The 20442-nt window shown below is 40.1% G+C and overlaps 2 protein-coding genes across 2 annotated transcripts in view; both read right to left on the reverse strand.

Moving 5' to 3' along the window:
* Nucleotides 1-650: 650 nt before the first annotated feature.
* Nucleotides 651-11104, reverse strand: LOC149115164 (uncharacterized). The gene is made up of 5 exons (XM_089285649.1): nucleotides 10851-11104; nucleotides 10509-10548; nucleotides 6114-8629; nucleotides 5643-5676; nucleotides 651-5183 (listed from the first exon to the last, which is right to left on the reverse strand). Exons 1-4 carry the CDS (start codon nucleotides 11102-11104, stop codon nucleotides 5664-5666), a joined length of 2823 nt encoding a protein of 940 aa, XP_089141775.1. The 3' UTR covers nucleotides 651-5183; nucleotides 5643-5663.
* Nucleotides 11105-17322: 6218 nt separating this feature from the next.
* LOC149115165 (hsp70/Hsp90 co-chaperone CNS1 homolog) overlaps nucleotides 17323-20442 on the reverse strand; it is a 24420-nt gene continuing 21300 nt past the window's right edge. The window contains exons 3-6 of the mRNA XM_089284750.1: nucleotides 20388-20442; nucleotides 20206-20283; nucleotides 19939-20006; nucleotides 17323-19265 (exon numbers count right to left, since the gene is read on the reverse strand). The exon at nucleotides 20388-20442 is cut by the window's right edge and continues 113 nt beyond it. Of these exons, the coding sequence (XP_089140876.1) occupies nucleotides 19119-19265; nucleotides 19939-20006; nucleotides 20206-20283; nucleotides 20388-20442 (348 nt within the window). The 3' untranslated portion in view covers nucleotides 17323-19118. The remainder of the gene's footprint in view (nucleotides 19266-19938; nucleotides 20007-20205; nucleotides 20284-20387) is intronic.

Genomic DNA, 20442 nt, shown 5'->3' on the forward strand with positions numbered 1-20442 from the left:
GCGTCTCATGGGCGCCATAAATTTGACATTTTGAGAAAAGCCCTCCTTGGGACTTCCTAAAAGGATGACTGCCAGCGCAAAATGATGCTTTTTTAAAAAAAAAAATTTTGCAGACGTGCAAATTCGTGGAGTCACTGTTGTAAATAAAAATGGACGTACAAGAGATCCAAGCGGTGGTGTTTAATATTTTGGCATTTTTGTTGCTTTTAATATCAGCACTATCACTGTATGAATACTCAACAAGTGATGGACAATGAAGGACATATCCGCTTTGTTCAGGCTGGATTCCTAGGGCCGGGAGCACGCACGATGCCGTTTCCTTTCGACTGATGGAATCTATTGGTCCAGAGCGTAACTTGGATCTACCACCCAATGCAAAGCTTCTGGCTGATAAGGCGTATCCATGCAGATGGTGGGTCACTATTGACACCCGTAAGAGCTAACCGGATACCTTTATTAAATAACAGGGACAGAAGGCGAGCGCGAAGGTTTAACAAGCTTCTGTCTAAGCTAGAGGAGGGTAAAATTAGAACACGTTTTTAAGGAAATGAAAGCTTGCAAAGCGAGAGGCCAGATTTGGCGGCACCCACGCTGGCTCATGCCTGTGTTGAAGCGACCTTTGGGGAAATTAGCTGATCACTCCAACACTCTTTGTTTGGTTGCTTCTCTTTTTATTTCCACTATTGATGACCTGGGTACAATACTCACAACGTTCTCTTACTTGTTGCCCTTGACTGGTTACGGCAATTACTACAACTACAAGGAGCTAACTCGTCACGTTCCTTTTAAAGGGACAACCACGTCATCCATCAAATCAATGTCAATCTGTTAATTAGGCTAACGTAATGTCATGCGCAGTTCAAATAAGGCTCTATTGCGACTGCGCACCAAGCTACTTAGCATATTTTCCTTCGAGGTTATCGAGGTTGACTAAAACGTTTTCTACCTTGATTTTAACCGACTATTCATAAGTGGCTGACCTAAATAAGGTAACGTGAGCAATGTAAAAGTTACAATCTTCGTTCTTACCGATTAAAAGTTTAGGATAACACTAAGTTAAAAGATAAAAGTTGTTGTTAAATATTTCATACAACATAAGTGTTAGAAGAAATAGGTTTGCAAACTCCCAGCTTCGTGGGCGGGATTTCCAGTTAAAACTATCCATCTCATTAACTGGACGTGCTCTTGGTACAAACATCCTTTAATGAGGTGCCGCTGCTATTGTTAGGAATCTTTTCTTTATTTGGGTAGAAGTGTGAATTAGGAATAAATTAATTTAAACATCGTTATCAAACTCCTTGAAAAGGTCAGTAAAAAGGGCAAGGTTTGACTGAAAAATTGGACGGGAGACTGAAAATAAGTTAAGGAGTCTAACGCGACTAATTCCAAAAAGAGCGCTTCCAAAATCTAGATTTCAATTTTTACTTCATTTTCTCGATCGACACCCGCGAGTAAACAAACGTGTTGCTGGACAACGCAGCTAAACCGAAAACATGCAGTGCAGCAACGGTGCTCGCAGAACATGAATGTACCAAGGTATCCTACCAAGAATCGGCTACAAATTATTGAAGTAGACACTACATTTTCAAAATAGTTAGATTACATGGCACCATTTCCAGTTTAACAACGGTCAAGTAATTTACACATTTCACTGAAGAAGTAGTTCCTAGGAAACGCAGCACCTGCGTACACATCAACAACGGTAAGAAAATGCAACATTTTTTAAACACATAAAATATTCCAATATTATATTTCGAACGACCCAACACCTATTTCTCAAAACATTACCATTAACTTTTTGCCCATTATTACAACGAATAAATATGGTTGGGAATTTATATCTTGCTTGCATTTTTATTGTTTTACACCTGTGCGCATGAAGTTAGTTGCCCTTTTATCTGAAAGAAGGGTAAGACTCTTCAAAACAGTCTAGAAGATACGGCGAAACGTAACTTCAACGGTTCTCCACAAATGTCAACAAATGCGCACACGTGCTATTTACGTACTGAACTGTCTATAGACGCACAGTAATTTTGAATGCCAAAGCGAAATTAGTTCTTGTTTAGGCACGTTTTAGCGTGTGTACGTAATCATCCGAGTTATTTCTTCTTGTCATCAAACAACAGACGTATTGCAGTTGTTGAAGCTAAGCTTTATGAACGTTTCCAAGCGGCATCTGGAATGTGAACACAAATTGCTTGTAGATCTGTTCAATGAAAAAGAGTTTAAAAACATCGTGTTTATTTGTCTGTTGTAGGCGCACGTGCGGAAGTTTTATCTTTTTGTACACACTCATTAGCATTGGAGGATTCTAATTAGCATATAAGAATCGGGGTTTGTGAAATCACTCTAAAAAAACGAAACGAAAGTTTATTCGAAAAGAAAGAACTTCAGGAAACGGAAATGCCGTGCCGCTTTGGGAAACGGAAAACAATTACGATTCGATAACATCTTGTTCCATAAGGATGGACTCGTCTTCACTTGGTTGGGGTTCAATTGTATTTGATTACGGGGAGAAAGAAAATTTTTGTGGTTTTATTTTTCTAATCAATTTTTGCAACCAACGTGAACCTGGGTTGAACTAGTAGATTGGAGTAAAGTTAAGTGTTGCAACTGCTGAACAATTTCCATTAAAACGGTTCCTAGCTGAGGAACCTGTGAATGAATCTTCTCTCAATAATCAGGAATTCCATCAAATTAACCAGCCAACCAGTACGGACGTTTATCCCAAAAACCTCTCGACCTTTCCAACTGAAAATGGTTGAAGAAGTGCTTTATGAATTGGAAAACGTTGAACAAATCTATTTGTTAAGGAAATGGTGTCTATATAGAACAAAACCTAGCTAAATAAAGAACTTCTCCGCATTGGCTACTTAGCATTCGGCATTTTTGTCCCTCTTCAATTGTTGGCTTTCAATTACCATCATGGGGATGGTTCGGTTGGTATAACAACAACTTCTTTATTTTGGTAACATCACAAGGTAAAAAAGTATTTTTTATCACTTTAAATAAATATTTATAGTAGCCTTCTCACGTTAAGTAATCAAGTACACGCCGATTAGACGCCACAAATCAATCGAAAAATTAGCATCTGTTTCATCAAAGCGAGCACACGTCATGAAAAACTTGATTTAAATGATTATCAAATGTTTGAAAGTTTGGCAAACCGAAACGAAATCGACTTGCGCGCCCGAACTAAGCACGGCTGTTACTTAGTATCTTCAACAGATTATCGAGGTAAGCTTACCTTGATAATCTCTTGGTATCTTTTACCGGGTTGTCAAGGCTGCCGGTTTCCATTAGCGCTTAAGCATAAACACAAGCATAACCAACCTTTGCAGAGGAAGTCGAGTGATACTAAGTAGTACATTTTGTTAGGAAATTATCCTGAGAAAAGGTCGACGGCAATTCGGCAAACCGTTGATACCTCCCTTGTCCTGTGTAATTCTCACCGCGTCACAAGACACAAGTACATGAGCCTGATTGAATTTCATTGCCTTGACTACGTCAGTCGTGTGGAACAGTTGCGTGACCACCAATTCACGTACCGCTTAAATCTCTCAAAAAGGGAGGAATAGCGATATATTTATCAATCTAGAATCAAAGGTGATTTCATTGAATTGCGCATCCTTGCGGCACGTACAATTTGTCGTGTCTTTAGCACTCCAAAGCGTGCACGTACACGACATGGTAACATTGATTCAAGCTAAGCTCGATAGGGAAATAAGTGATTGTTTTCTCCTGAATGAGCACAGGGAGCCCAAACAAGCGGCTTGTCTGTATGTATGTTCGAAATATATAGAAATGTATGGGAATATTAAAGAGTCTTAATATCGTAAACTGATATCGAGTAATGTCCATGTTAAAGCTCAAAATAAACGTAAATCTACCTCAGTTGTTGTGTATTGTCATTTCTGCGGCTCAAAATCGCGAATTTGAGCGATTTGGTGGGTTTTGTGTTGGTGGGTTAATCCTGTCTAAAGATTCGTTTATTATTATTATTATTGTTATTATTATTATTATTATTATTACTGTTACCACACGTTATAAGAGGGAGACAACTTGTCCCCTTCTTACAAATGGGTAAATTCTTTACTTCATTCCTCTACTACTAAAACATTTCATAATCATCAATGTCTATTTTGTAGGACAACTCCAATTTTTCCTTTACAAGCTTTACTGGTTTCTGTGAGTAAAAAGAAAGTACCCATGGATTAATCTTCTCGAGTAACGACCGCGAGCTTTTCAAAGTACGTGGTGTACTCATATTGCTCGTAGTTAAAAATTTTTATTATTCAACTTTCATACACTGTACGAATTCCGATTTTCTGATTGGCTGATTTGTACCACGTGATACTGGGTTGTGACGAGACAGCCACCTTGACGTCATTATCGTGGTGTAATAGCCGTGGTGTAAATTCAACACACCACTGTCATTACACCATGGCTTCGACTGACTCAAATACAGTGGTTTCAATGCAGTGTTTCTTTGTGCAGTGTATTCAATTTGAATAATAAAAATGTTAACGCACTCGCTGCTCGTGAATTATCGGGATTTACCTGTACTCGTTCACCAACGATGAACTTTAAATTTTCAATACCGCACTCGTGCGCCTTGTGCGGTATTGAAATTTCTCGTTCATTGTTAGTCAACTCGTGCAGGTAAATCCCGATAATTCACTCGCTGAGTGCGTTAACCTGTAAATATTTTGCATTTAAGTAATGAAAAAAGCTTTAAGGAGGCTGTCATTAATTTATTGGAACTTTTTTCCTCTTATCAGAAGTGCAATGCAGTAAATTCATTTATTGCAATAACGTCGCCGTAACTGTAGTGGGAATGCGTTTATAAAGCGAATGTTTCAATACATATATTCAAATACCTACTACAATTTATTGAGCAAGGTTACCGATAATTAATTAAAGTAATTTAACCGATTGGAGTACAACTCAGGGAGTAATCGGTAATTTAGATGTAGATGTTAGCATACAACTATGTGTTTCATGGTGGCAATAACACTTACTCAAACAAAGTTCAACACTATTAAATGTTTTAAACAAAACAATATTTACATTCAATTCAAAACCGTGATCCTATTTCAAGAAGAGTACATTTCCGGCATCTTGTTAATAACACATTGAGGTCGGATGATAATGAACTTGAGTATGAAGAGCAGCAATTCGTCCTAAAAAATGAAACAAAGAAATAGAAATACTGGATAAAACACAGCAGTGGATACCGTGCGAGTCTTTTCCAATATTGTCTTCCTATCTGATGGTTTGTATTCAGCAGGGACGATGCTAGAAAGAGCCCAATGAAAGAGATCCTTTTTAACGTTATGTATATGAATTTTAATATTTATATGAAGTATAAAGGAGCTCAGTCACGGTATTTTGAGTTATTTTGGCCACATACAAAATTACCTTTAAATGGTAGGAAACCTGAAAATAACAGTTTAAGAAGAGAGAAAAACACCAAAGAGATAGTGATAAACCATAAAGGAACAAGGATGGCTAAGGATGGAGAAGATTAATACGAATTACAAACGACGAATTTGAAAAATTGTAGCTTAACTTTTCAACATGCGCAAACCGTGACGTAGCTCCTCTAATGCTTGTCAGTGTTGGGGAGAACAAAAACTTACCCGAAAGGACGGCTGACTTTCTTAGCTCTCTTCGCTAAAGGGAGGAAAAATGAGTAGACATCATACATGGAGGTGTATCACGAAAAATAATCCAAGATACAATTATCTTAAACACTTATTCCTCTCAGCAGCGACATCATGAATTGCTCGTTGGCGTGTGAAATGAGAAAAAGAGTTCGGCGTTGAGGTAGCATAGAATAGGGTTGGGAAAGTATTGTACTGTTCAAAGAGTTTTCATGTTTTACTTCACGACTTATTGAAAGGTATTTCTTTACATCTCGAGTTTAATTTTTTTAAATGCCTTTCAAGAACATATCCCTTACAATACGTGCAATTCCATCCAATAACATGTTTCAGAATATAAGGAGACAACATAAATCAGAAAGTTACTTAGAAAATTTTAACCCCGTGAATCCATGTTTTAAAGTCTATATCATTCTTAAAGAAATCATTTAAAAGTAGCATCCCCACCTGGTGTGTCCGAGATTCAATGTGACGTCATCACCAATAAGTACAAATGGAGCCCAGTACTTCACGTCACTGAAGTTGGCAGATTCTCGCATATATTTCATGGCCTGATTGAGAGACTTACTCGCACTGTTTCCTTCTAAAAGATGCTGGTAGAAATGTCTCATAAATTCTTTAGTCGCTTTGTCATTGATCGCCCATAATGTTGCCACAACAGAACGAGCACCAGCTCCTAAAAAAGCACGCGCAATACCAACCACACCTTCGGCCATTATCTCCCCTCGGCTCGTATGACAACAGCTCAAGACAACCAGTTGTGCTCGCAATTTGGCATCCAAAACATCTTTCGTCGTCAACAGAAAGTCTTTCTCCTTTGGTTTTTTGGACGACGTGGATAAAATGATTTCACCTGTTTCTTTAAGACCATGTGCTGCAATATGCACTAAAGCAACCGAGTCTATTCTTCTCAACACTTCAACTTTTATTGCTTCTTCTCCAATGAGAGGTGTAGTGTTCAGTACTTTGCCGATCATTTCTACTTCTTCTTTGGCAGATTTTAGCTGCTTGAAGTTCTTGATGTTTCCCACATACGGATCTCCAACAAGCAGTGCTCCAGTCGTACAGTGGTGCCGTTCTGGACACTTTCCTGTCAGCTGTAAACTGGTTAGTGAGGGAGTCAGTCGAATTCTAAATGTTTCTGATAGATACTTGGTATTTTGATCCTTGAGCGCAGCGAAAGGAACCAGAAATAAAACGCCATCAGGAACAATGATAATCTCAGTACTTTGGATCAATTCGGCAATCGGGCCAATAAGCATGTCATACCATATTTTCAAAGTATCCCTGCTGGAGTCGGACAACACAGATCCTTTATCATGAGCTTCGGGTGGAATAACATCAATGTCTTGATACGTTTCCTTTATCAGAGGATCTAAGTTGTCTTCATTGATTGTTTTTTGTACAAAACGAATTCCATGTCCTTTCCCCAGGACCCAGAGATTTATTGCCCTCCTTCCGCCGGCGACAAATATTATTTGTGATGAGTTATTGCTTGTAACATCTGAAATAATTGTTTCCAGCTCCCCACTTGTCCCAGAAAGAGCCAATTTTAAATCATATCGGGATTCCATAAGATCAGAGAGAGCTTGTGCACGTCCCCGCTCAGCTGTTTGAAGTGCTTCAACAATCTTGTTTTGTTTCAGCTGAACCATCAATAAAGCATTGTAAGCATCTTTATAAAGCTCTCGAAGTTTGATTTTCCAATCGTCTTCCGAATGAAGAAGGTCCCTGATTTCTTCACAAAAGCTGACACTGGACTTAAAATGATATTCAGCGTTAGACAAGTCACCGAGAGAATGATAAACACGGCCAAGGTTACAATATGCACGTGCCTGTCCAGACATAGCTTTACAGTCTTTGGAAATTTGAAGATCTTGCTGGTGGCACTCGAGCGCTTTATTGAAATCTCCGAGAAAGTGATAGTCCCGGCCAAGATTCGCACATGCACGTCCCTGCCCAACTTTGTCACCGCATTCTTTCCACATATCAAGTTCTAAGTGGTGATACTCGAGAGCTTTTTGGAAGTTGCCGAGATCGCGCTGAACAAGGCCCAGATTAGCGTATGCACCTCCTTGCCCAGCTTTGTCTCCGACTTCTTCGGCAATCATAAGATGTAACTTGTAACACTCTTCGGCTTCTTGGAAGGATTTGAGAGAGCGATATGAATTGCCGAGATTAACATTAGCACCTCCTAAGACAGTTTTATCTCCTACTTCTTCTGCAATGCTGACTTCTTGCTTGTGGTAAGCGAGGGCGTTATTGAAATCGCCAAGAGAACGGTAGGTAATGCCAATATTACCATATGCACGCCCTTTTCCAGCTATATCTTTGACCTCTTTAGCAATACGAAGATCTTGTTGATGATATTCCAATGCTGTTTTGAAATGCCCCAGAGAGTGATAAGCAACACCTAAATTAGCACACGCACGCCCTTGCTTAACTTTGTCTTCTACATTCTCGGCGATACCGAGATCTAGCTTGTGATGCTCGATGGCCTTATTGAAGTCACCGAGAGATTGATAAGCAATGCCAAGATTAGCATGTGCACCTCCTAGTACAGCTTTGTCTTCCACCTCCTCGGCAATACTAAGACGTTTCTGATAATACTCAAGGGCTTTGCTGAACTCACCGAGAGAATGATGAGCGCGGCCAAGATGAGTGCATGCTCGTCCTTGCCCAACTTTGTCCCCTACTTCTTCAGCAATGCTAAGACGTTTGAGTTGGTACACGATGGCCATTTCCATATTACCAAGAGAAAAATAAGCACGTCCAATATATGCACAGGCAAGTCCTTGTCCAGCTTTGTCGCCGGCATCGTTAGCATTATTAAGTTCTAGCTGGTGGTACTCAAGGGCTTTCGAGAAATTGTTGAGATTAAAATATTTGATTCCAAGACTGCGTTGCACATGTCGTTTAGTATCTCTGTCCAACACTTCTGTGTTCTTAGCTCTGCGGTCTATCTAGAATTATAATAAAGTTTCCATATAACGCGCGCTCTGATTGGCTGAAACAGCGTGCTTTATCAGAGAACAGAGCACGGGTTGATGACGGTAAGTTGGCTTCCAAATTTTTGCTTCGGAATTTTGACAAATTTGACCCAAATTAAACATCCCCTGTGACTCAGACAAACGCACTGGAAGCGAGCTATTTTTCTGCAGTAAATATGGCTCACAGAGACCATTGTTAGCAACAGTAGTGTTAAAACTGTACTAAAATAACAAGTTTTGCTAGATTCCCGCCGACAAAACATGTACAGCTGTAGCGAAATTCACAAATTCTCAACCTAAACAGTGCTTCAATAAAGACATTAATTTTGTTACGAAGGCAGAAATTATACTAAGAAGTAAAACAACGACAGAAAACAATTGAACTGTCTCTGTTTATGATGAGAAGCTTTATTTTTGTAAATTTACAATTAAAAATGCTCATTTGCTCAAACAACACTTACATGCAGCGTAGTAACGCTCGTTCTCCGGTCATCTCAGCGAAGTAAACCGACGAGTGGTCAGTGCAAAACTTGCTCTGATATTCTCTTCTGTGTTCGAAGTAGAACCAGTGGGAGCCGTTAAGTCTTTCTAACTTTTACGCTAGTTCGGGCAATCTTGCTGCATGCGGCTACAAGCCGTAAATAACTGTAGCTCCTTTCAAATTCAACCCGGCATTTCGCATTTACATCCACAAGCTTTGAGTTCCGCGTTTCGTAATTTCTACTGGAAAAGTGCTCGTTTTCATGGGCCACAATACGGCCGGATTCCTCTGGACTATAAACCTTTACCTGCCTTGAGATCCGTATTTAAAAATTAACTTAAAAGCGAACTTTGAAGGCATCGTTCTTCTCTCGAGAGCCGCTCAGACTTCTCGAAACTGAAAGCTTAGCTGAAGTCCAGTTTGTGATTGACAGCTGTCGCTTCGTTAGCCAATCAAATTATTTGAACAATTCTAACAAGGATTGTGATTGGCTTATTTTAGCGTGCTTTATCAGAGAACAGTGAACGGCTGACGCGACTTTTGCTCGTTTGGAAAATAAAGTTTGGTTTGAAAATTCAGCCGAATGCGTGGGGAAATTATCTGATTCTTCATCATAAAACAAATAAAGAAGCCTCGACTGTGCTCTGTTCTGTTGTAAAGCACTTAGGAAGCGGTAGAGCACTCAAGAAGTAGGGAAAAACACTCGACTACGTCTCGTGTTTTCCCCTACACTTCTTTCGTGCTCTACCGCTTCCTGCGTGCTTTACAACAGAACAGAGCACAGTCGGGGCTTCTTTATTTGTTAAATGTTAAAAAGACACGTGCCGCAAACTGTAACAACTAACGCAAAATGTAACAACTTTCGACGCAAAATGTAACGTTAACCCGAACTGTAAAAACTTTTGCCCCAAAATGTAGCAATTTCTTTAACACGAATTGCAACAACTTTTCAACACAAAATGTACCAACTTCTTTAACACGAAATGTAACAAAGCAAAATGTAACAACCCTGGCCTTAAGATATAAAGAAGGAAATTCAGAAATATTAGCGTTTTTGTCAGTCTTACAGTGAGGTGGCTCAGGGAAAACATCGTTACCGACTGGAAGAAAGCATAAAATTTGGCACACAAACTCATTTTGCTCCTGCGAACTAATTTAGGCTGGGTGCCACATGATCCGATTACCCGGGAGGGGGGCGTGACACGCAATTCAATTTGCGACACTCTCTGCCAGCATGAAAACGAGGCTTGTATATTAAAATATTGTAAAATATCCTTATAATCGGTTAACATTGTTTAAGAACATTAGAAATAATCATTCGGGTACTATATTTATTTCACAGTGATTTAATAGTAATTATGATGTAATCACCTGACAATCACATCCCGAGATTTTTGTTTTCTCGCACATACTGAATACATAACAAGAATGTCATTACAGAATGGAGTAAACTAAGAAAAGCACACACATCCCTTGTTTATATTTATATCGTAAACTGCAAGTCGTACTAGGAAAATATAATTTATGACAAGCTCGAAAGAAATCAAATCACGGAGATGTGTCCAGGGGTGGGGGGGGGGGGGGGGGGCGTCTGAGGTTACCAGCTATCAAGAAAACTTTGAAAACTGGCTGGCAACACGGAATTTGGAACACATTCTATTAAGATCAAGTTAATGTTAATTATTGCTGCATTCTCCTGAACAGTGACATAACCCTGTACAAGAGAGATAAGCTTTGATACATTTGCATCTGCCAGCACATTCTTGTTTGCAACCACATTTAAGGAGTTCTAGACAGGCTTTGGCCGCTTCAGGATGGGTCATCCAGACAGGTTTCCACGTGCCATCCATGTCACACCAACCCCATCCCTCGGGCGAAGGAACCATCTGAACGGCCTGCAGGCTTGTGTACCAGATGCTACTTTGGTAAACTGCTCTTAAAGCGTGCTGTGATAGCGAGTCCCACATAAGTAATATATCGGTAGAACCTCTGCTTGAGACTACAGATTCGTCTGAGGTGATGTTTACTTCCTTGTTCTCTGGAAACTAGAAGTTTGAAACTCTGCTTGTCAGGAGGGAAAAGAGTTCTTTCTTGTTGGTATTGTCTTGAAGAAATGGTTTCCAGTTTGGAGGAATCTTGGTGTCACCTGTTACCTTTCTTCTCTGACCCTTACCTCTCTTCTCTCTTGTTGAATCCTTGATACTGTTCGCCTTATACGTATCCCAAACAATGTGCACTCGTTTACTTGATTGGAGACGATTCAGAATGAATGGGATAAAGACGTTTTCAGCATAGCTATCAAAGGTGGAAACAGTTGTGGATGGAAGGGCGTGAACAACAGCTGCTCCATCAAAGATCTTACAATCGTAGAGTGGAGGTGGATCCGGCTGCTTTGTACTGGCAGGCTTAACACATGTCAAGAAGTCTGACTTCTTCCCGAATCTTAGCGTTCCAAACTAGAAGAGATGGTGGGTAGGGCTGGTTTTCGTGCATAAAACATTCGTCTAGGTCTCCGCTTCGATGCTGGATGGCAATGTACAAACGGCTGAAAAAGTTGCAATCGCTTCTCAGTGCACTTACTTGCTGCTTTGACTTTGTTTTTGGCTTGGGCTTTTGTCGTTTAAACAGCGGCAGAGAATTTTTCTTGATGGTATCATGAATCGATACTTTTCTATCTTCGATCACTGTCTTTACAAAATTCTTGTACTGATTCTGGCCCACACTCAATTAAATAACTATCTACCCAAAGTAATTAAGAAACCAAGCATTCTGTTCAATATAAATAGAAAGTTGGCCTGTTAAAATTAATCTATTTCGCCGGCTATCTCAAGCTTAAATTGCATCATTAGGTAATCAAATATTCTGTTTGTCTTACCTCGTGTTGCCTGAACGAAGTTAGCCCATGATTAAAGGTTGTTTACAGATCACACTTCCGACATAAAACCAAACCTGATCCTCAACTGAATTCCTGGACTCGCGTTTCCCGTATTTGGCGGAGTTTTATAAACCTGCGAGCCAGCGAGCCATGCGAGCCAAGGGGTTAGTCATGCGAGCCATGCGAGTCATGCGAGTCATGCGAGTCTCATGTGAGTCATGCGAGCCACAGTACAAATGTTAAGAATTTATATTTGTTACATTTTTATTCGCATGAGAACAAGAGCAAGATCGACGGAACAAGATGAATAAGATCGCAATATCAAATTCTTGCAGCGACTACACAAACCGTCACCAAGATGTTTTTTGAATAGGCCAATCAGAAGCCAAGCTAAAAAAATCAAATAGCTACAAATTTTACTTCCGGTTAAAATGCCTCACAATGCACGGAAAGCTGATAAGGGTACCACAACTGTCATAATGAACAGAATAGATAAACTCAACGAGGGTCAAGCCCAACTTGATGATATACATACCAACCCTTAGACAAACCTATGACACCACGGCCAAAAAAGTTTATCGATTGATTCGATCACTACTTCAAGAAGGCCACATAGACGAAATGGCTCTCCCTTACGCCCGACCCTCCGCGAACACCAGTGTTTTACACACTTACAAAGATTCACAAACCGACACCTGTCGGTAGACCTATTACATTAGGGTGTGACGGCCCTACAGAAAGGATGTCATCTTTTGTTGACCACCTTCTTCAGCCGATAACACAAAGACAAGCCTCGTATCTTAAAGATACAACAGACTTTCTTAACTTCATCGGCGAGAAGACTAAACTGCCTAAGAACACCATTCTGGTCTCAATGGACGTCACCAGCCTCTACACAAACATACCACAGGAAGAGGGTATTTCCACAGTATGCGAAGCATACGAAGAGTTTTATCACGAGAACCTTCCAATTCCTAGCAGGTATTTAAGAGAAATGCTCAGTCTGATTCTACAAGAAAACTCGTTCCAATTCAGTGGAAAAGATTACCTCCAAACTCATGGAACAGCCATGGAACGAAAATAGCCGTAGCTTTTGCTAACATATTTATGGCCAAAATAGAACACGAAACCCATCTTTTGCAAAAGATTCATCGATGACGTCATATCTATGTGGAACACAAGTAGAGACAAAATACACGATCTCCTTCTAAAGGCAAACAGTTTTCACCCAACGATCGAATTCGCGGCTGAAATCTCAGAAACAGAAACTACGTTCTTGGACACGAAAGTGTACAAAAGGGACAGATTCAATAAGGAATCTTTTCTTGACGTGCGAACACATTTCAAACCTACAGAGACCTTTCAATACACGAATTTCTATTCGTGTCATCCACCAGGCGTCACGAAAGGCTTTATCAAAGGAGAAGCGTTAAGGCCTCTGATAATACTCTTGAGGAAGACATGAATAATTTCAAAACACACCTGCCGAATAGAGATTACCCAGCTAGAATTGTAGAGAAACACCTTTCAGAGATTAAATTCTCTGACAGAAAAATGTTGTTAGCACAGAAAAACAAAACCGCTCAAAAGAAAATACTGCCCTTTGTAACGCAATAAGCTGCAATACTACCCAGCGTTCATCATCATCATCATCATCATCATCATCTAGTCCTCTTTGTCCCATGGGGGACATAGGGCGTCCACAATTGATTTCCATTTCTGTCGGTCCTGAGCCGCTCTTTCGGCTTCGCACCAGGTCATGTTGATCTCCTTCAGGTCCTTCTGCATGTTTCTGCGCCATGTAGTTCTGGGCGTGCCACGTTTCCGTGTTCCTTGCGGATTCCAATCCATCGTATGGCGGGCTATGTTTCTCTCACCCTTCCTTAGTGTATGACCAATCCATTTCCAGCGTCTTCTCTTTATGGTGGTAACAATAGGCTCTTGTCCAGTTCTTATCCATAAATCTTTGTTGGAAATCCCCTCAGGCCAATATACTCTCAGAATTCTCCTCAGACACTTGTTGATGAATGTTTGTACTTGCTTTGTAGAAGCTGTTGTCACTCGCCATGTCTCTGAACCGTACAGTAAAACTGCCTTAACATTGGTGTTGAAAATTCTAATTTTGGTAGCTGTGCGTAGGTCTTTGCTTCTCCAGACTAGTGTAAGCATGGCATAAGCTTGCTGTGCTTTCTTTCTTCTTGCTGCTATGTCTTCATCCGTTCCTCCAGTCTTATTCATCACGCTACCGAGGTAGGTAAACTCTTCAACCTCTTCGATGTACGACTGATCGAGACGAACCTCTCCTTGTTGAATGGCATTGATCCGCATCACTTTAGTTTTACCAGGATGGATTTTAAGGCCTACTCTTTGTGCTGTGGTGTTCAGTCGTTCCATTTGGTTGTTGGCACCCTGAAGCCTATGCGATAACATGCAGATGTCATCAGCAAAGTCTAGGTCCTCTAGTCTCTGGATCATCTCCCACCGAATTCCCCTTGGTCTGTTGAATGCTGTTTTAGTCACCCAGTCTAAAACCGCTAAGAATAGCAGAGGGGACAGTAAGCAGCCTTGTCCTACGCCTGTTGTCACTCTAAATGGCTCTTTAAGGGTTCTCCTATGGATTACTTAGCATCTGAAATTGTTGTAGAAAAGTTGAATCATTCTGATGAATTTCTCTGATAGTCCATAGAGTCGAGGCAGTGCCCATAGCACTTGCTGGTCGATGCTGTCGAAAGCTTTTTCGAAGTCTACAAAGTTCAGATACAGAGATGTTTGAAACTCGATGGACTGTTCAATAATAATGCGAAGGGTCGCAATTTGGTCTGCGCAGGACCTTCCATTTCTAAATCCAGCCTGTTCTTCACGCAGTCTTCCATCTACATGCATCTTCATTCTTTCGAGCATAATACTGCTAAGCACTTTACTGGGGATGGACAGCAGAGTGATTCCTCTCCAATTTTTGCAATAGCTGGTGTCTCCCTTTTTTAGCAGTTTTACTAGTAGTCCATCTAGCCAGTCTTCCGGAATCTCTTCGGTTGTCCAGATAGTATTGAACAGATCGTATAGTATATCGATGGACGTTTGTCCGCCTGCCTTTAAGGCTTCTGGTGGAATGTTATCTGATCCCGGAGCTTTTCCGTTCTTTAGTCTTGTCAGTGCCCGTTTAATCTCTACTTTCGTGATGTTGCCGGTGTTGATCGGTAATTGGTGGTTAACCTGTAGCTCGGGGGATCTACAGGTGGATCCCTGTTAAGCACTGTTGCAAAGTGGTTACGCCATTCTTCAAGTTGACTGTTCAGTTTAGTGAGCAGACTTCCGGTGTTGTCTCTTATTGGGCGGTCCATGGTTCTTCTCTGACCACTGAGTCTGCGTGTGATGTTATAAAGCGTCTTAATGTCTCCTTTGCGGGCTGCTTCCTCTGCATCTCTAGTCAAGTTGTTGGCATAAGTCCGTTAATCGTTCTTGCAACTCCTTTTGACTTCCCTGTCTTTCTCAGAATACTCTCTTTGTGCTTGTCTCTTTTGCTGCATGGTCACAGCTTGGTTGAGCTTCTCCTTCAATTTCCTTCTCTCATCCATTTTATTCCAGGTGTCCGATGAAATCCAGTTCTTTCTTTTATGACTAGCTTTACCCAAGACTTTGTCACATGTCTCAGCATATGCTTGTTTAATCACCTTCCACTTCTTCTTCCACCCAACGTTGCCTAACCTAATAGACACACTAATGGGGAAATGGCACCTTATAGATAATCAACCACAATTGAGAGAAATCTTTAAGGAGCCCCCCATCATCTCATATCGCAGGGGAAAGTCCCTAAAAGACATCCTAGTTAAAGCTAAGCTATGAAGGCTTTAGGACTTATTCATTTGCGAACAGCAGGAGTCTTGCAGGCTTGTCAACACTTTTATCACTGCGTTTCTCTTAGAAAATGTTTCTTACTTAAGTCTTGAACCTTAATAAATTCTTGTCGCATCGTTGTTATGTTTTGCGGATCCTGGGCGATTTGAATAGACAAACTTTTCTACACATAGCAAAAATATGAAACAAAAAAAAAAATTCGTCCAACTCAGGGCAGCCATTACTATGACGCAAGACTTGGCACGATGTACAGATGTTTAGAGCGTTTTTCATATTTGACGCATCAGCAATAGTTCTGGCAACCGAAGCGAGATTAGGAATTTTTGTGGGAATATTTCAATTTTAGGCACTTTTGTTGATAAATTTAAAATTAATTTCCCAGGGAAAGAGAGAGTACCCTGGGAGCGAGGTTGTACCGTTTATACTCGTCCTCAGGGTCATCTCCGCTTTCAAGATGGCCGGAGGGCGGCTTATAGCGGTAGTTTAATTTAGTGATAGTCGGGCGCGAGATGTTTCTTGGTGAAATGATTGACGACCTCCCAGACCAATCAAAGAAAAAAAAAAATACTCGCAAAAATGGCTCGCATGACTCGCATGGCTCTCACCGTGGCTCGCAGATTTTGCAGATCCTATCTGGTGCCTTTTGCATATTTTCCCGCGCTTGGCACCGTTTGTATATTATACTTTGCATACGTGGCAGCGATTGTATATTTTTCTATTTCCTCAGTTTCTCATTCGCTTTATGAAAAACCGAAGTAAAACTATATTTAAAAAAAAACGATTTCAAACTCAACTGTATGCTCTGAAGTCAGATCATTCAACATGAGCGAAAAAGCAAGAAACATGCTATTTTCACTTGACATAAACACGTTTAGGCTATCTAAATGAATCACACAACCTAATTTACAAGCTGTTGACGTATTTTGGTTTAATTTGGTGATCAAAAGCATAAAAGCTATGGATTGATTTATCAGCCTCGTTTTCATGCTAATGAAGCTTATCGAGAATAGACCAATTTCGATGTATTAAAATTCAGCCTAACACAATAGACCTCAGCACAAGGCTCTGGGGAATAAACCCCACAAACTCTGTGGTTATTCCTCAGAGCCTCGTACTGAGGTCTATTGTTTAAGGCTGAATTTTAATATATCGAAATTGGTCTATTGAAATGACGTGTCTTTCCCCCTCCTCCCCCGATCATCGAATCACGTGGCACCCAGACTAAATTTGTTTCTTATACCAACAAGATTCTTTGTGCCAAATTTCATGCTTTCTTCCACTCTGTCACGATCTAGCCTTAAAATCACCCTAAGCCACCTCTCTATTAAGAGTCCCTGTCCATAAATATGAAAAATAACTCGGCAAGGTTCGAAAATTCGGTTTCGCTCATATTTTTATGTTACATAGGCTAGGGTATGACAAAAGCTACTGGGTAGTTTTTTTGGCAAAATATCCTTTTATTTTAAAGAAAAATGCAAATTACCAAATTCCGTTAAAATCGTCATTTGACGCACCATTTTATTAAACAAGTTCGAGAGCGTCGCATGCAAAACCGTGTTAATCTTTCGTCTTTAAAACACTCAAATAGTTTTGTACAATGTTTAAATGTGTACTGGGTTGATTTTGGGGAATGTTGCGTTGTCTTTTTGGGTGCAAAAATTAAATAATTAAATTTCGAAGGCATGTATTTCGTTCACGTAAAAGTACTTCGTAAATATAATTAATTTTCACCATGTGCGAAACCTTCAAGTGAATTAAGCTTCTGCTGGTTGAACCATAGAAGGATGGTCTACAGATTCCTGTAAAAATTTCTTTGGGCAAATGATTGTGAGCGACGCGAGAGCTTTTCAAAGTTCGTTAAAAATGCAAATATTTGACCTTCCGTCGTCAAATTTCAATTTGCGGGTTAGACATGCGCATGCGCCACATGTCCTATATTAAGTTGAAATAGACACAGAACTAATAATTTCGAAATGGTCTAACCTTGTTTGTTGTAAAAGACAGGTCCAAAAGCCGATTTAACGCGTTTGTCTTACCCTTCGTCGCATATAAAGCAGTAAGTTGTTTTCTGTTTACACTACGTCCGAGGTACGTCGCCAACTGTCAACGTATTTAATGGTCGAATACCATTAATCTGTGATCATCTTTCGGCGCATATGATCACCTCTACATCTAAGTCAAAAACGTCCAAGTCATTTGTAGATAGTTGCTTGCTTTGCACTGCACCAGAATATTACGTTTAACGGCAGCCAATATATCTATATCTATAACACTGCTTATTATATGGCTGAGTCTCACAGACTGGTAACTACCGAATTCACGCATTTTATTGGCTTAAATAGATATTGAGCGCGGTTAAGATTTTCCCATCTAGGCCGGCTTCTAGACCAGTTAAATTTTGCAATGAAAAAGTTGCAAACTAGGACTACAAAAATATTGACTATTTTCTTCTAAAAATATTTACTCGTGGAATTCGAAGTGCCAAAAAGCCTGATGAGATATAAAAGTAGAGAGGACAAGCAAACTCTGGCAGATTTACGTTCAGCTCATCACCGTTAGCAAGCTAAATGTCAGCTAGTACAAACCAGTTACATTAAATTAAATTAAATTAAATTAAATTAAATTTTCTTATTTGCCATATAACAAACATCTTGTCAACCGGGTTAGTCGGTCTGTACGGAAGAATCTGGGCTTCGGCCGTGTGTAAAGACCTCCCTACGTTCGGTTTGTACTCACGACCTCGGTGAAGATTCTCCCATACAGACCTCCTGCTTGGTTAATAAGAGCTTAGTTATAATAAATGGTGAACGACCTAAACATCATGTTCATGCAAAATTAGTGATATAGACGTTCTCCAAAGGTATATTCGTGCTATCCAAATTGGTGTTGTTGTCCATCGGTTCAGAACGCAAAAGTCAGCTACAATGTTTATGTAATAACACCAAAACAATTTCTCTAGGAGAGAATGCTGATTTCACAAGCAATGCACTCGATTGAACTAGCGATATTTCCATACCGTAGACGAGAAAGTCAATTTTAAACTTATCTGCAGTGTTCCGTAACGAGGTTTTGTTTTACATGCATTCAGGATGACCTTCGATTCAAACCTTGCAACCCGAAGGACGATATCAAGCTTCTTCAAAATGTAACTGGTCTAGATGCCTCCGTCCTACGGACTTCGTACTAAAAAGGGGATTTCAGGTTATTGGCAGGTACATTTCATCCCTTTAAAGTTAGACTTTAGTTAAACATTAAGAGAGCGCATACGCAGCCATATATACCTTGTGTTCTTCCACAGCTACAGATTTCCACTTGCTTTCCAATTTGTCTGTGTTTGCGTTTTTTTTGTTTAGAGCCATGCTTCTAAATTCCAGCAACATCGTGTTTTCTTGGTATACCTTCTCAAGGTTAATGAATGTCGTATGGGATGACGTTATCGAAGAGAGTTTATAGCTTAATTTTCAATGACAAAAAATCGATCAGAACAGCAGAAGTTTCACTCACACTATCAGAGAAATTTATACACCTGGGTAGAGAGAGGCACTGTAATAGTAAAGTATTTTGCCCAAGAACACAACACAATGTCCCCAACCGGGGCTCCAACCCGGACCGCTCGATCCGGAGTCAAACGCACTAGCCATTAGGCCACCGCCCCTCCTAATGGAAGTAGTACTAGACAGCAAACTTTTGAGCAATGAAATAAGGGAGAGGAGTTCATTCCGTTCCTCATGTTATACCGTTATACTGCTTTTTTTCCACGAAATTTATAAGCGCGATTGTGGTGAACTCTATGGAGACACTATACTGGGGATGGTTTTGAGGTCAGTCAATAAAATCTCAGCACGCATATGGTTTGTAGAGGCACTCCTGTGCGTTTACAAAGTCGGGTCACCGAGACATATTTGCGCGTTTTGGTGAGAAAAGAATGAAAATAACATGGGTCGCACCAGCTGTAAGCACTGCAGGCAATAACAGAATTTGACTGAAACACTTGAATTGTACCACTCTGTCGCTGTTTGTTGTTTTACATACTCTCCGTAAGAAAATAATTGTAAATAAATCAAAGGATACTGCTAATCCTTCATTGCACCAGGAGATGGCTTCTTCAAACAGATTCAACTTCAAACAAGCGCTTGCACCTAAAAAGGAACAATAACATTCATAATTTCTTCAAAGAAAAGCAGACACTTTAGCCTGATTGAATCATCCTCGTAGTCACTAAAAACTTTATTTCACCAAATGCCACGCAATTTTGTCCTGTACATGAAATATATAATGTGTCGACGTAAGTTAGCATAGAAATGAAATCCAGTTGCTGTAAACATAGTCAAACTTTACCTCTTTCTATTGCCTTCATATAAGTTGGTTGGAATTGTTTCGCCGACTTTGCGTCGCTAAGCGCCTCATGATAATTCCCTGTCAGTAAAATCGAACATTCAAGAATCATCAGTGCTCAAGTCGAAGGACGAAAAAAACATAAAATCTTAGACCGAATCGAAAAACTACATAAGAATTCTCACCCAACTGGAAACTGACTGTCGCTCTGTTTGTGAACAATATGGCGTTTAGATTTTC

This window comes from Orbicella faveolata, unplaced genomic scaffold, assembly GCF_042242905.1.
Source record: "Orbicella faveolata isolate gen_17 unplaced genomic scaffold, um_ofav_v1 contig_13, whole genome shotgun sequence".
NCBI classification, from domain to species: Eukaryota; Metazoa; Cnidaria; class Anthozoa; order Scleractinia; family Merulinidae; genus Orbicella; species Orbicella faveolata.